Source organism: Dermacentor albipictus, chromosome 2 (assembly GCF_038994185.2).
Source record: "Dermacentor albipictus isolate Rhodes 1998 colony chromosome 2, USDA_Dalb.pri_finalv2, whole genome shotgun sequence".
NCBI classification, from domain to species: Eukaryota; Metazoa; Arthropoda; class Arachnida; order Ixodida; family Ixodidae; genus Dermacentor; species Dermacentor albipictus.
The window spans coordinates 131,462,130-131,476,608 of record NC_091822.1 but is presented as its reverse complement, the minus strand read 5'-3'; the positions used below and the strand labels follow the sequence as shown (position 1 = coordinate 131,476,608).

General features: G+C 47.2%; 2 protein-coding genes across 6 annotated transcripts in view; one reads left to right on the top strand and one right to left on the bottom strand.

Annotated features, from left to right (window-relative positions):
• Window positions 1-14,479, top strand: part of LOC135912552 (sperm-specific sodium:proton exchanger-like) — a 270,794-nt gene that overhangs the window by 34,721 nt on the left and 221,594 nt on the right. The window lies entirely within an intron of this gene.
• The window catches only part of LOC135912501 (guanine nucleotide-binding protein G(s) subunit alpha isoforms XLas-like), a 38,044-nt gene that overhangs the window by 6,786 nt on the left and 16,779 nt on the right, over window positions 1-14,479 (bottom strand). Inside the window, exons 6-8 of the mRNA XM_065444959.2 lie at window positions 9,606-9,710; window positions 8,315-8,354; window positions 2,464-2,910 (exon numbers count right to left, since the gene is read on the bottom strand). Of these exons, the coding sequence (XP_065301031.2) occupies window positions 2,464-2,910; window positions 8,315-8,354; window positions 9,606-9,710 (592 nt within the window). The remainder of the gene's footprint in view (window positions 1-2,463; window positions 2,911-8,314; window positions 8,355-9,605; window positions 9,711-14,479) is intronic.

The following is a 14,479-nucleotide window of genomic DNA, read 5'->3' as shown; positions in this document are numbered from 1 at the left end:
TTCGAATTTTTGAGTTAGGCCGTCATTATTTTATAAAAAATTGACAAAAATTGCAAATTTTCAGAAAACGAAACTATCAAGTTTACAACCCTGTAACTCAACAAGAAAAAATTATATCTCAATTTTGTGAATTGTAGCTGATAGCACATCTAAAGCGGACAAAATTGATATGTTACACATGAACCTCAAAAAATGTAATAATATGTAATTACAACTTTTGCAGAACCCTCGTAAGCAATGTAACAAATTCACGTAAGATGTAAAATGACATATAATATTTGTCCGCTTTGAATGATCTAATGGATGCCGTTTACAGAACCGCGATATCTGTTCTTGATGCAGAGCTATTAGTTTGTAAACTTCATGCTTCTATTTTTTTCAAACTTCTGAATTTTTGAAAATCTTTCTAACAAAATTAAAGCCCTAAATCAAAATTCTGCTTCCAACAGTCACTAGAATTTATCTTACTCTCTCAAATGCAACAAATTTCATCAAAATCGGTCCAGGGGTTATCTCATAAAAACGTTTTTGCGTTTTTACATGTATTTGAATAGGCCGCGTCGGAGTTGGGCCCGAGCTAAAGCTTCCTCTTAAACTTCCAGTGTTAGCGTTGAACCCAAGCACTTCTCAAAGGCTTGGATAACTAGCTTTGCATTCCACTGGAATGTGTACATTGTACTGCCATGTGTACTACAATGTCTGGGTACATCACACCCTTCGCATGTAATGTGATGCTCTATTACATATGATGATAATAATGATGAATTTTATTTGCATATTTTTTCGAAACGTGGCAGGCACAAACAGTCCCTTAGTTTGCCTGAGCTATTGACGTTTTGTTACGTCTATTGCTGTCTAGCATTTTGCATCTCTCCTCTTGATCTCTGCCAAAAAATGCCAAGAATAACTCGGCGTTTTCTGAAGCCAGCATGCATAAATCATTCTCCATCCGTGCAGCTGCATTAAGGGATGAATTATCCTGTGGGTCCTTATGAGCAACCGCAAGATATAAATCCTTACAATCCTTATGAGCAACCGCAAGATATATATCACTCGCAAAAAAAAAAACTACTGGGTTGGACATAATGGTGTGTCTTCAGAGAAATAGTATTGGAAGTTGCAGATTGTACTGCCGGCTGCATAAAGAGAGTCGGTAGTACGAAGGCATGAAATTTAACATTAGTGAAATATGTAGCTTGCAACATAGACGTATAGTACGTTCGGTAAAGCTGCATTTTGCAGTGCTTAGTTTGTGTCTAGCGTTTCTGTAAGCTGTACCGACGCAAGTTAAAAGAATTTAGTGTATGTAGCAACTCAATGTTTTCATTGACTTTCTCTAGCTGACTGTAGACGATAATGACTGGCATCGCTTTCGGAAAGGGGGGGGGAGGGGGTGACAAATAATCACCTAGATCGCATAAGATAATCAGGTGTTAAATATATGCATAAATGTCTAGCATGTCGCCTATCTCTGCTTGATATTTTCTCACCCCATTAAAAGAACGCTACAGACAAACTAAACACAAATACTGAATCAGTTTAGGCCGATAAAGTATTCCAGAAGGGCTTCACTTTCGTTGATTTCGCGGTAACAGGTTGATTAGAAGAGGAAATGATTGTCTCATTATCGTCTTCGAATTTCCTGCTGAAACCTCAGGGCTGGTGCCTCAATGTGACATCAGAAATTGCAATTTCTTCTCGCATTTCAACCGTTATGGTACAGCAAGTATTATCGAAAATTCGCATGTTCAGTCTTTTGATCTCTGACAATCGAATTCCGGCCACGGCGGCTTTATTTCGGTGGGGGCGAAATGCGAAAACACCCGTGCACTTAGATTTAGGTGCACGTTAAAGAACCCTAGGTGGTCCAAATTTCCAGTCCACCCCACTACGACGTGCCTCATAATCAGATCGTGGTTTTGGCATGTGAAACCCCATAATTTAAAATTTTGACCTCTTAGGATACAATGTAGTTCATTTTTTACCGATATAAATGTAACTTTATTCCATCTCACAAGCCGCTTGCAGCGCTACAGAGTGTACGAGGGGCACACAGGCAATATTCTGTGTATACACAGGTCAAGTATAATGTAGTGCATTCGCGCTTGGTCAGTAATCCAGCTGCTATGTTTTTATCTGTTTACTTGTCCTCGTATGTATACGTACTTGAAAAGTGCGGCCGATGTAGCGCCAGAGTAGCGCCACAAATCGACTTGCATTGCAGTTCATTGTGAAAGAGGCCTGAAACCAGCAGCTACGCGAATTCCAGCTTCTCATGCTAACTGGCGATGTTTTATTGACCGCATATTCAAAGTCCATAGTTAATATATCAAGTGTACATCAGCCCCGCGCATTGTCAGCAACTTTTCACGCATCGTCCCGTCCTGTAGCGCCGTTCTTTCCTCGCAATCACCGCAGTTTCGCGATTAGACCGTCGTCCTCTGCTCGCGTGTGCACCCTCACCTGAGCGGTGGAAGCGGGTGCTCCTCCTTTTTCCGGTCCCTTGGAGCCGGAGTGAACGGCGACGACTTGGGAGTCGTCCACTCGCTCGACGGTGGAGCCCGTCGGCACTTTCGAGCAATTCTTGTTGGCCGCCGAGGAATCGGGCGGCACAGCCGAAGCCATCACCGGCGCCTCTGCGCTCGTCTTCGTGGTGACGCTCTCCGCATCGGTGCTTCGCCGACGCTTCTGCGCGCGCTGCCGTCTGGCGGAGACGTTGCGCCCTGGGAGCGAATCCAGCAGCGGCGTGCGCAGCTGCCGTCTGATGACGTCCGGCGCACTGGCGTCGAGGGCCGTCGCTTGGTCCCGCTGCGACAAGCCAGCTAGCGAGGAGATCCCACTGGATTCCGTGTTAGCCATCCCGCTCGACGTTGGAACGCCTGATCGACGCCTCAACTTGTCGCTGAACCGCTGCGGCGAAAAGAGGAGAGGGGGGAAGCGACAAATTTAAAGGGACATTAACGAGAAAAATTAAATCATATTTTTTTAGATTGATAAACTTCTAAGATCGGTATGTCCGTCTGGCTTGCGTGGGAGGAGGTTGGAAGGTCCCCACTGTAGGAATGACCAATAAACCAGGACAAGCCTAACTCGTTTGCTATCCGAAGCCCTATCTGCCTGCCCTGTTTTGCCCGTGCGTAGCCCACCAAACGCGCATCTTTATTTTCTTCATCCTCCTATGCTTACTGATTTTTCAAGCCTCCTTTACCGGTCGGAAGAGGGCGCTACAAAGTATTCTTTGTGAGCTACATTTTCGTTAATTTCGCGGTAAGAAGGTGCTTTCTTTTTAATTGAAGAGAAAGTACATGTCAAATTTTTTATCAGTAAAATTTCGCACCGGAACTGCAGAGCCTGCAAGTCAGCATGACGCAACAGATTTCAAAGTATCTTCTCGTACTAATTAGGCTGTTGTTCCTGAAAAAAAAATGTGCTCGGAACTCGCTAGGTTCAGACATAAGCTCTTTTCGAATCCAATGCAGTCTATCTTCGTGGAGAACAAGAAAAGCGGCCAGGCATCCATGACTTCACGGTGAGCAGGTGTGGGAACTACAAGGTGGCGTCGCCACCTCTCTCGCTTTTGCGTCATTTCTGGTTGACCGAACCTCCTCTCGTGTTAAGAGCGGCTCTTTTTGCATTGTCGAAGATTAATTCACTAATGAAGATAAGATTACATTTCTCTCTAGTGCTTCTCTAAGGAGTTGCCGACGCAGACTTTCTGTTGCTACTCTTTTTTGCGTTTTTACGTTTATGTGATGCTGCCTTCCCGCTAACCATGGCATCAATGATACCACCAACGCTCCAATGCGACGAATAATTAACGATGGATGCTGGCATCTTTAAGCCCTTCAGAGGGCAAATGAATCAAAATTTCATTTTGGCTAAATATGTTATAATTTAGAAGTATATATATGTACTTTTGAAGAAATCTCCGCAAAACTACAGGGCATGGTAGCTGTCGCTTTCTTAGGTTATTGTTATAATGGACCTGTCGGGTATGAGAGACATTCAGGCGTACGTTCCCATGACAAGATGATTTGCCTCGTCCCAGAAAAGACTGTTACACGTCACCCCTTTTTTTCCCAGAGCTCACACAAACGGATGGTCGAAGAGAAGACAAACCGAAGGGCGGGAGGTCGTCGACGACAGAACCTGACGAAAGCACTAGTACTTCCACAGGCTACCTGGGAAGACGTAGACAACCACAGGACCGCAAAGGGTAATTAAGGCTGTCTTGGCCCCCGTATGAGTGACCTGTCAAGTGTGAGAAGCGTTCAAGCTGGCGTCCCCATGTCGACATAATTGCCCTCTTTTCCGAAACAGCGTCACCCCCTTTTATTCCCCGAGCTGACATAAAGGGATGGATGAAAGGAAGAAAATCCGAAGGTCAGGAGCTCGACGGCAGAACCTGACGAAACCACTAATACTTCCGCAGGCTCCGCACGAAGACGTCGACGACCACAGGACCGCAAGGGGTTAAGGCAATCCTGGCCCCCGTGTTGATCAGAACCGCTCGAGACTCGGATGAGTCACAACCGTGTACCAATAAAATGAATACAATCTCTTCTACCTTTTTTTCATCATCACAATGCCCGACTTCGTCGTCGTTTCGTGATTCTTGCGGTGAAAACCCACCTCACCCGGTCGAGATCGTATCAATATCAGCTTGTAAACAGCTCCTACAAGCAGACGACGCATGCACCAGGTGGTGTTAAGAACGGCCCAGCTGAGGTGCAAGTGTTGCCAGCCAGTTGCGACGACGGCGGCGTCAACTTTCAAGGAACGACACCGTTACGCTCTAGCCTCGTCACCGTTGTGACCGAATGAGTTCGACGAAGCGAGCTTTGTGCCGCAACACGACACCGCCAACCGGATCGGCCGCGAGCGGGGAAGTTGCCGCGGGAACGTCGTCAGGGACCCCTTCCCACGCGCCGACCAAGACGCAGGACAATGGCTACACGGCAGCGCGCTGCGAGGGTCAGCTCCGTGTTCTACGAAGTCGGTGTGACGTCGGTTCCGGACCGGACCATGAACCTTTGTGTGTGTGTGTGCGTGTGTGTGTGTGTAAGCCGTCCCGGAGAGAGGCGGCGTGTTTACAATGACTGGACGAACGTTTCCGTCCCCTTGGAATCAAGGGGGGACCGAGTGTTTATAAACCGTTGTTGTGCGGATGCTCGACACACTTTCTTAAGCAGTCATGCTAGACTGAGACACTTTCTCAAGCAATCGTGTTAGACTGACGTACCTTCTCTCGAAGTCATGCTAGACTGATGAACGGCATGTAAATACTGTAAATAAACCCTTATTCCTCGTTCTCGTTGAGAAGTAGTCCTTCCCTTCTTCAACGTTCTCAGCGTGGATAAGTCGGACGACGGCATGGGCCGGCTACCTTCTAATTCATGCTGGACTCCAATCTTGACAACGGATCACGAGCGATCGGATTGAGCTCCAAATCCTGACAGTGGTTAGAAAATACGACGTATATCCCAGCAGGCTGCTTCTCTAGATCGTGCCGCGCGGGTATCCGCGGGCGCAGGTTCTCAACCTTCTGGTTGATGTCACAGAACACCAATGTAAACTTAGAAAACGGAAACTGTATCTCCCACAGTGCAACGGATATAAGAGTAGCGGTGGGTGTGTGAACTGAAGTATACGACCGATAGATGGCGCTGGCAGAATGAAAACTAATATAATCATCATTAAGTAGTGGGCAATAGGGCCGCTGCAGTAGCGGCTGGTCGGGCTCTTCGCGCTGCTCGCTCACTGGTTTCGTGCGTTTTAACGCGATAGCGTTAAGGAGCTCGTGTCGCAGAAAAGCCGGTGTCGTCGGCGTCAGCGCGTTGGCCGTGAGCGATAAATCTGGGAAGGCACTTCATAAATAATAAAAAAAACAACTTGCAAGATGGGTTGGGTGGCAATCGAACCAGGGTATCCGGTGTGTGAGACGGAAGCGCTACCACTCAGCCACGAGGTCAATAGTTCAAAGAGGGACAAAAGCGCTTCTAGTGAATGCGGTGTTGCCATAGAAACGTGCCGTAGAAAGTTATACTGTGGTGTATTTCGGTAATTATGAGCATGTAAATTGTGTCAGTATTGGGTCAGTATGTAAAAGTGTCAGTATCCAAATGCCTATATTTGCAAAATTTTTGTGACCCATCCACTCCTATTTACACACGTACAATTCTGCACGGAGGCTTCCTTATGTCCATATAATCTCAAACTAAGTTTTATACGTGAGAAAATGTTCCAAAAGCCAGGGGAACTCATGCTTCAAAGTGTTGTTTTCACTGGCTTTACTCAACAACAAAGTATAACAAAAACATAGACGTTTCGCCACCTATACGGGTGGCATCGTCAGTACACAATGGCAACAAATGAGAAATACATCCTATTTATCTATGAAAGTGCCGTAAACATCCGGCAGGGGGCCACGGTTAGAGTTACATGAAGATTGATTACGACGGATGAACCATGATTCTACGAACTTTCTTGGGCCCCATCGGTGTTCCCGTGCTAGTGTGGTTACATTGTTAAAATCAAACGTGTGTCCCTTTGATAAACAATGATCAACCAATTCTGTCTTGGCACGTGTAGCATGGGTGGCTTTCGTAGCATCTCTTAGATGTTCCTTGATACAGGTGCGACGTCGTTCAGCTTCTGGCGGTGTGCGGTCCAAAGGACCGCACACCTCCAGACGAACAAAGTGGTGTCGTCTACAAGGTCAACTGCTCGGACTGTGATGCCAGCTACATTGGCGAGACAGGGCGGCGACGTCGCACCCGTATCAAGGAACATCTAAGAGATGCTACGAAAGCCACCCATGCTACACGTGCCAAGACAGAATTGGTTGATCATTGTTTATCAAAGGGACACATGTTTGATTTTAACAATGTAACCACACTAGCACGGGAACACCGATGGGGCCCAAGAAAGTTCGTAGAATCATGGTTCATCCGTCGTAATCAATCTTCATGTAACTCTAACCGTGGCCCCCTGCCGGATGTTTACGGCACTTTCATAGATAAATAGGATGTATTTCTCATTTGTTGCCATTGTGTACTGACGATGCCACCCGCATAGGTGGCGAAACGTCTATGTTTTTGTTATACTTTGTTGTTGAGTAAAGCCAGTGAAAACAACACTTTGAAGCATAAGTTTTATACGTTACCAAACATTACGTTGCAGTTGGCCTTTCAGTCAGTGTACCCAACTTGCTTTTGTTTTCTTACTTTTTTCTTTCTTTTTGCCTGCTCTGTCCATTAGCGACAAGGGGGGAGATTTCGCTCTTTTGGCGGTTGAAGTATTTCTTTTTCCGGATGTTTGCCGGGCCATGTAGCTTAACTATCCAAAATGGCAGGGGCCTATAGATATAACAATTTGTTCTGAAGGAAAGTATTCCACATAAAACTAAAGCGTCTTATGCATGATTCAGTTGCGTTCGCATCAACCAAAAACAACCTTTGGAAGCTTACTGCTTCGAACCGCAAAAGAATGCCGATTTCACTGACTCGTTCTCCCTAATCGCGAGTTAGTAATGTTCAGAGAAATAAACGAAAAAAAAAGGAAACAGAGGGGCTGGATTTTTGTCAATCACGACCACATAAAGCCAGCAGGCAATGAAGCCAAGTGAAACATAGAGGTAATTAGCTGTGGTGGAACTTGAAGTCTAGGAAGTAATGAAGAAAAGGGGCGATGAAAGTGGACGAAAAGATAACTTGTCGACGACGGAAACCGAACCCACAACCTTCGCAATTACGTGAAGGTTATGTATACATCAATCAAACCTAGCACCCACAAGATTCCAAGTTAGGGGACGGGTTGATGGCCGTCGCTGTAGCACAATTGGTAGTGCACCGCACGCGTAATGGTAGCGGGTTCGGTCCCCACAGGCGACAACATATCTTTTCGTCCACTGACATTTCCCTTTTGCTTCGTTATTTTTGTCAGTTCAACGTCAACCACAGCTAATTGTCCCTATGCTTTCATTGGCTTCATTCCCTGCTGGCTTTACACGTTCAGACGAATGTTACAGCCGAGCTGTTGTCGAGCGTGTGGTGATAGGGAGTTTTGTGACGCCTTTGACCGGTCATTTCAATCGCTACAAATGTTTGGTACGAATGCATTTAAGCTTTACCTCAAGCGTAATCGGATCCTGATAGTGATGATGAAACTTTTTTTTTTTGCTGTCACCCGTCGTTTACTACAGTCAAGCTGGTTTAAAGCTGTCTTCTTCAACCACTGTACATAGCATGAATGCAGTGTTGGCGAGCGCTCTGAAACGATTTTTCCGGAGACGTTATGAGGAGTAAACACTTGCCTTTCGCATTCCAGTGTTGGTTGCTGTGTCGTCGTCGGCCCTGCGACAGTGAGAACATTTATATGGGTTGTAGACATCCTGTAGCTTTTTTAGCGTTATCGCAGTTTCAAAGTAGTAAAAAGTGCACGTGCGTGAAGCGCGTGAAGCCAGGCACGGGCTAGATGTGATACATTAGTGCACCTGACGGGTGGTCTGCTTCGAAAGACCATCCGTTGCACTGCACTTCTCGAAGAGCCAGAATGTGTGCCGAGTGAGCTTCTGAACAACACTTGGCCATGTGTCGAATACGATTGTTTAAATCATGTATCCGGCAGCTCAAGTTATGTCCGACGTAATGCTTACGGATTTCTTTCGCATTTACCGCTAAATCGCCACTGAATAGCTTTTTAGAACAGATTTTCAGAAAAGCGCCCGTCACGGATAGCACTGTTCCGCATTTTCCGGCGAATCTCTGGTAGAAGCGGAAAATAAAATCCTGCTCACGGGGATGATTATACGTGTTGTCTAATTACCTGTTAAGTTACTCCAATTTGGAGAGATATGCAATCGCGAAATTGAAACCCGGCTGTACAGCGAAGTCGTGTTTCCTTAGCCATAAATCCTAGGTCTTGCACCTCATTCCCACTTGAACATAGTACTTGAACATAGTACATAGCACTTGAACACTTTAACGTAGTAAACGAAATTTCTACTCCGGCGATGGCAGCGTATGGCGTGGGTTGGCACGGCCGCGCGCGAGCGCTATCTTCAAAGCGATCTGCGAGTGGTACAGAGACTAGGCGCGCCGAGTGCTGATAGCTTCGTGTGCGTTGCGTTCACGCCGCTTAGATGCTGCACGAAGGCCAATCCGCTCGATGTGGCTGCCGCGCTTCCTCGCTCCATCGTTTTGACAGCGAGTGTGCGCGGTCATCGAGTGAAATGTGTTCACGTTTGCCAGTGCGCGCGTGAGACCGTGCTTGTTAAATTTAGTTAGTAAGCGAATGTTTACAAGTTTATACGGCCGATAAAGCTACTATCCTTACTCCGTATAGCTGTCTACTAATTGGAGACTTGGCTCGCCAGCGAGGATCGGGAGATGCAACTAGCACTCCTCGACCAGGCACGGCGAACCGCTCAAGCCAGCGGGGCCCGGGACTAGGGGCTCCACCCACTCGCTTTCTGCACTTTTTTTCTTCTTTTTTTAAAATAAACGTTTTGATGTATACACTAATTTGCTATCGCAATCGCTGCTTCACGTTTCGGGTGAAAGTGCAACTTTCTTTCGCTCTCTCTCTCTCTAAGAAACACTCACTTGCTTGCTGTCGATGCGTAGGGAAGGGACGTCCTTCTCGACAAGGTCACAAGGGATGCTTTTCTGGACGTCTCGATGCTTTTTGATAGTCGCTTGATCAGGCTCCTGCGGTTGCAAAAATGGGCAGTGAGCCAGATTGCTGACAGGTCCATCTATTTCATTGGTTATGCGCAACCAACATGACGATACACTACAACACACCTATGACGATGCTCGAAAAGCAAAAAAAAATGGCTGTGGCTTAGCTAAGGTTAAGCCCAGGATGCGAAGCATACGAGCCTTTATTTTAGTTGTTGAACCACTGTTTAGCCTGGTGAACTGCTGTTGCTTGGCTATATTTGGTTCGGCTAGACGAAGAAACAACTCATGCGTTACTCTGCTTCGCCTGCAAGAGTGGAACGCGACAGCGTTCCCGTCGACCCGCCAAGGGGTGTAAGACAATGGGCTACGGCGCAGCGACTACGCGCCCCGCAATGGACGCGGTGAGCGTCGAGCAACGCAGCGTTCGGCGCGGCAACGAAATGTGCGCCTGAGCAAGCGACGCACGCCTGAGCCTTAGAAACAGCTCGTTTCTAAGGCAACACCGCATTCACTAGAGGCGCTTTTGTACCGCTTTGAAGCATCGTACTCGTGGCTCAGTGGTAGCGTCTCCGTCTCACACTCCGGAGACCCTGGTTCGATTCCCACCCAGCCCATCTTGTAAGAGTTGAGCCAAAGCCACCTAGAATGTCTCCAGGAGGCATCTCACCTCGTGAGTGTCTAGCAGAGGCAAGCACATATACCGCCGCGACTCCGCGAGCGACGGCGCGAGTTGGAGCCCCGTTTCTCCTCTGTCGTGACGTCACGGTGTCACGTGGTCAGCCTTGAAGGCGATGCCGCGAGCGACGGCGCGAGCTGGATCCCCTTTTCTGTCGTGACGTCACGGTGTCACGTGTTATTGAAGGCGACGCCGCCGCGCCTGAGGAGCTAGTAATATGCTTCGCATAAAAAAACAGTCAGAAATCTGTGACAATAGCTGTCAACGTAGGCGAATAGCCAGACATCCCTAGAAGCCTATTTGCTTAATTAAAGTAATAATGCGCTTGAAGGCGTGTATTTGTTGCAGTGAGGACATTTAGATAGCGTTTGTTCTTTCATTGCGTCATTCGGTAGATAAAAGATCCGTTAACCAGCGCATCGTAGCGATGCCGTGGCTCTAACCTGTTATTCACTCCTGGGGTGCGATCGGAGATGACTGTTCGGCGCGCTCGTTCGGTTACCGGCGCGCGCAATTGGCCTACTCCGCGCCGACGTCGCCAGCCGCGGGGCGCGGCCAAGTTTTTGGTGACGTCAAAATGACGACACGCTCCTGTCAATCATCCTCCCACCGAGCATTTCGTCTGCTAGGCGCCGAACCCGACGGGAGCTGGGAAGTTTGGAGCGATCATACGGCTTCGCATGGCGCGTCTGGTGGATTGGATTGGATCCAACCGGCGGCTGCGGCATGGCACGTTTGGATCCAATCCATAATTTAATTCGAGAAAATGGCGCTTCCGTTGGGAACTTAGGTTGTTGCGCCAGCGTTTCTAGAGGAAGGGGGAGAGGGGGTGGTAGTGCGAAACGCGTTTGAAGAAATGGCAGAAAGTTAATTCCGGCGTCGTTCTTGTTTCTCAAAACAAATAATTTGTTGGTTGTACGGAGAAATTGACCCCATCATCGGTGCCAGCGAGCCACCGGAATGTTGTCGCTGCCTCTTGAAAAGTGCGCCACTCTTCCCGTCGTTTTTTTTTTCTTTTTTTCTTCTCGCTGTGTGCGACACCACCTAGGGACGACGCAAAGAAACTAATAGTTATGAATTGCAGTAGTCACACGTACTACTATTTGAAAATGTGTTTGGGCTTGAGAAGGAAAAATATATATTTTTTAGATAAAGATTTCATTCATTTGGAAGACGAGAAACATTTCGTTTTGTAGTATACTGCCTGCAAGCAGACGACAAACGACGGAAGTAAACTTCCGGGCAGGTCACCGCTTCCTGATTGGCTACTGTCTCCGCCCCGCTGTCACAAATTTTACATACTGCAGCTTTGTGACGTTGCAGCAACTGAACAGAACGTGTGTCGAACAAAATGTCTCCAATCGCGCCCCTGCTGCTCGCTTAAGCGCACAACTCTGTAGAGCCAAATAGACGACGTTATGAAGACATGTTTACAACGACGCGGAGTTCTACCTTCGCAATCAATGCCGCTCATTGCCTATATTCACAACCTCCGCAATAGCTCCAGAAGTTTAATGAAACTTGGCGGTTCAAAGGTTTCAAATGGTTTGTGAAAAAAAAACACGCTTTTTTATCTGTTGTATTTACTGTTGGCATTCGGCGACAAAAGCGCCTCGCAACTCGGCTGCGCGAGATCACCGCTCTTTTGAACCGACGCCTTTGTATTGAAAGTCAAACCACCACCGACCATCGACCACCGACCACCAACAACGTAAACAAGTGAAAGATCCAAATTGAGTTATTAGCTTTAAATTTTCTGTTAGTTCTAAGTGGTTGTCGATATAATCTTGCTTCGATGAATGCCTCCTTGAAGCTGCCACCACAGAGCAAGCACGTAGGCTGGCGTTTCAAGAGCAACATTTTTGAGCGATAGCTTGCCTATTGTTCGGGCATGGCGTGTGCCGCCCTGTAGAAATGCGACATCGGTAGTTTGGAAAGTTTGAAGGTTTTGACATGTGAGTGCAGTCATGTATTCTGCCACGAAATTGTTTACGTGCTTGCGAATGCATGAGACTTAATTGCATTGAAGGTGGGATTTCCAGAGTGACTCTCTCTTCTTTCGTTATCTTTTTACTAGACGGGCCTTTTGGTTCATGCAGTTAAAAATGCTCTTCATCCCTTCTGCCATGCGTTGTACTTATCTCTTGCCCACTGCAGCTCAATATTGCTGTTTAAGAAGCAAGGAGCTAAGGAGGTCTGTCAAGGAACACAAACTGGGATTCTACGCTGGGTCTCAAACCAACACCACCTATCACATAAAAAGAAGATACGCTCTATTCTTAGAGCAAAAGGCGGGCAGGAACTTTTCCCCCCTTTAAACAAGCTCTACATAACCATTCAGTCATTGCCACAATTCCATCCCGTTACAATTTTTCGCCAGGAGGCGACCGCATCGTACAATTAGAGACTGTTGTGTTCGTCCCTATAGCAAGGGGCAATACAGATTTATGGCTCCTACCATAGCATCGCGGGGCCTTAGAGAGATCACTGCATGTGTTCACCATCCGACCGACAGCACAGGCCTTCTATACTGTCCCGAGACACTATGATATGAACGCTGACTCGTCGGTTTCGCAGTGCAGCTAGTTCATCCAATATATTCCTGAGCAGATAATGCGCTCACCTTTCAACTGACCTGGTTCTTTCCTCCACTAGCCTGCCTTTATTGAACATTACAACGCTCTTTCTAGCCTCCCTCTTTTCTTTGATTATTTGTGTTTAAATTCTTTAGATACACGCAGATTTCTTCCTCGCTTTCTTTTTCCGCCCCGCGTCGCAGAAAATTCAGCGTCGGATGCCGTTTCGGCAAAACGATTTTCGAACCGGCCATACCCAGGCCCTCCATGTGGCGCAAGGAAGCTACTGAATTAAGTGAATTTATCAAGCTAAAATACGTAAAAAAAATCTTAAAGTACGACTTACACACAACCTACAGATATGATAGCGTCGGATTGTAGTTTGACTATATGAGAAAACATAATTCCATTACACAAAAAATCCGAGAAACCCCTTTTACAGCGTTTCTACCATGCATAGACCAGCCAAGGCGTCCGCCATTTGCGCACGCCGGCGCATTAGTATCTTGGAGGCCACGGAGCGACGCGCCTGGTTCCTTGCAGTACCTCCAGATGGCGCTCGCCTCCGCCGCATCGCCCCCCACGCAAAAGGCCGCATTTCTACCAGAAATCCCACCTTCGTGCATAACGTTCGCGGTCAGCGTTTCCCGGAAAACATTACGGTTACATAGGCTCCAGTTGTGGGGAGGCGTGAGAAGCAGTCAGGGTTCTCTGAATGCTATCGCGTTCCACGCTTAAGACGGAAGCTCAAGCATCCTTCATCATTTTTTCTTTCTTTTTATGTATCAATTAAGGCAAAGACCATTGCAACCCTTCCGGACAGAGGCCTAACACCCCGTCCTCATGTAACGTAACTGCCTCTCACCCTAGAAACATCGCCCTTCCTCATTAATTCTCCGGTTTTAATATGATTACAACACACACACACACACACACACACACACACACACACACACACACACACACACACACACACACACACACACACACACACACACATATATATATATATATATATATATATATATATATATATATGTGTGTGTGTGTGTGTGTGTGTGTGTGTGTGTGTGTGTGTGTGTGCGCGCATGTACGTGGTACAACCATATCTAGCCTCTTTCACGTCGCTCTTTAATAAAAATAGCCCAACACTTTCTCGGTGCTCTGCGAAACCGAATTCACGTCCCCCGGGTCCGTCAAGCACAGTAACCCAACGGTTTGGTGTTGCGACACGAATGCGACACGAATAGGCTGCGAGGGAACGGTTCTCAGTGTTCGCGCGCACCGGTGCGCATGTATCTTGGAGGCCCACGCGCGGAGTACACGGCGGTGCCGCTAAATGCCGCAGCGTGTCCAGATGGAAACGCGAGAGAGGGGTCCGGCTGCACTACACCACTCGCATTTCCCTACATTGCTTAATGCTAATCGCATCAAGTCGACGTTCATAGTAAGATTGGTTCTGCCGAAATCTTTCTATTCATTATGCCTACTCTTTCTACATCCATTTCCCCATTCGCTACCTGGAAACCGTGATGCTTCCT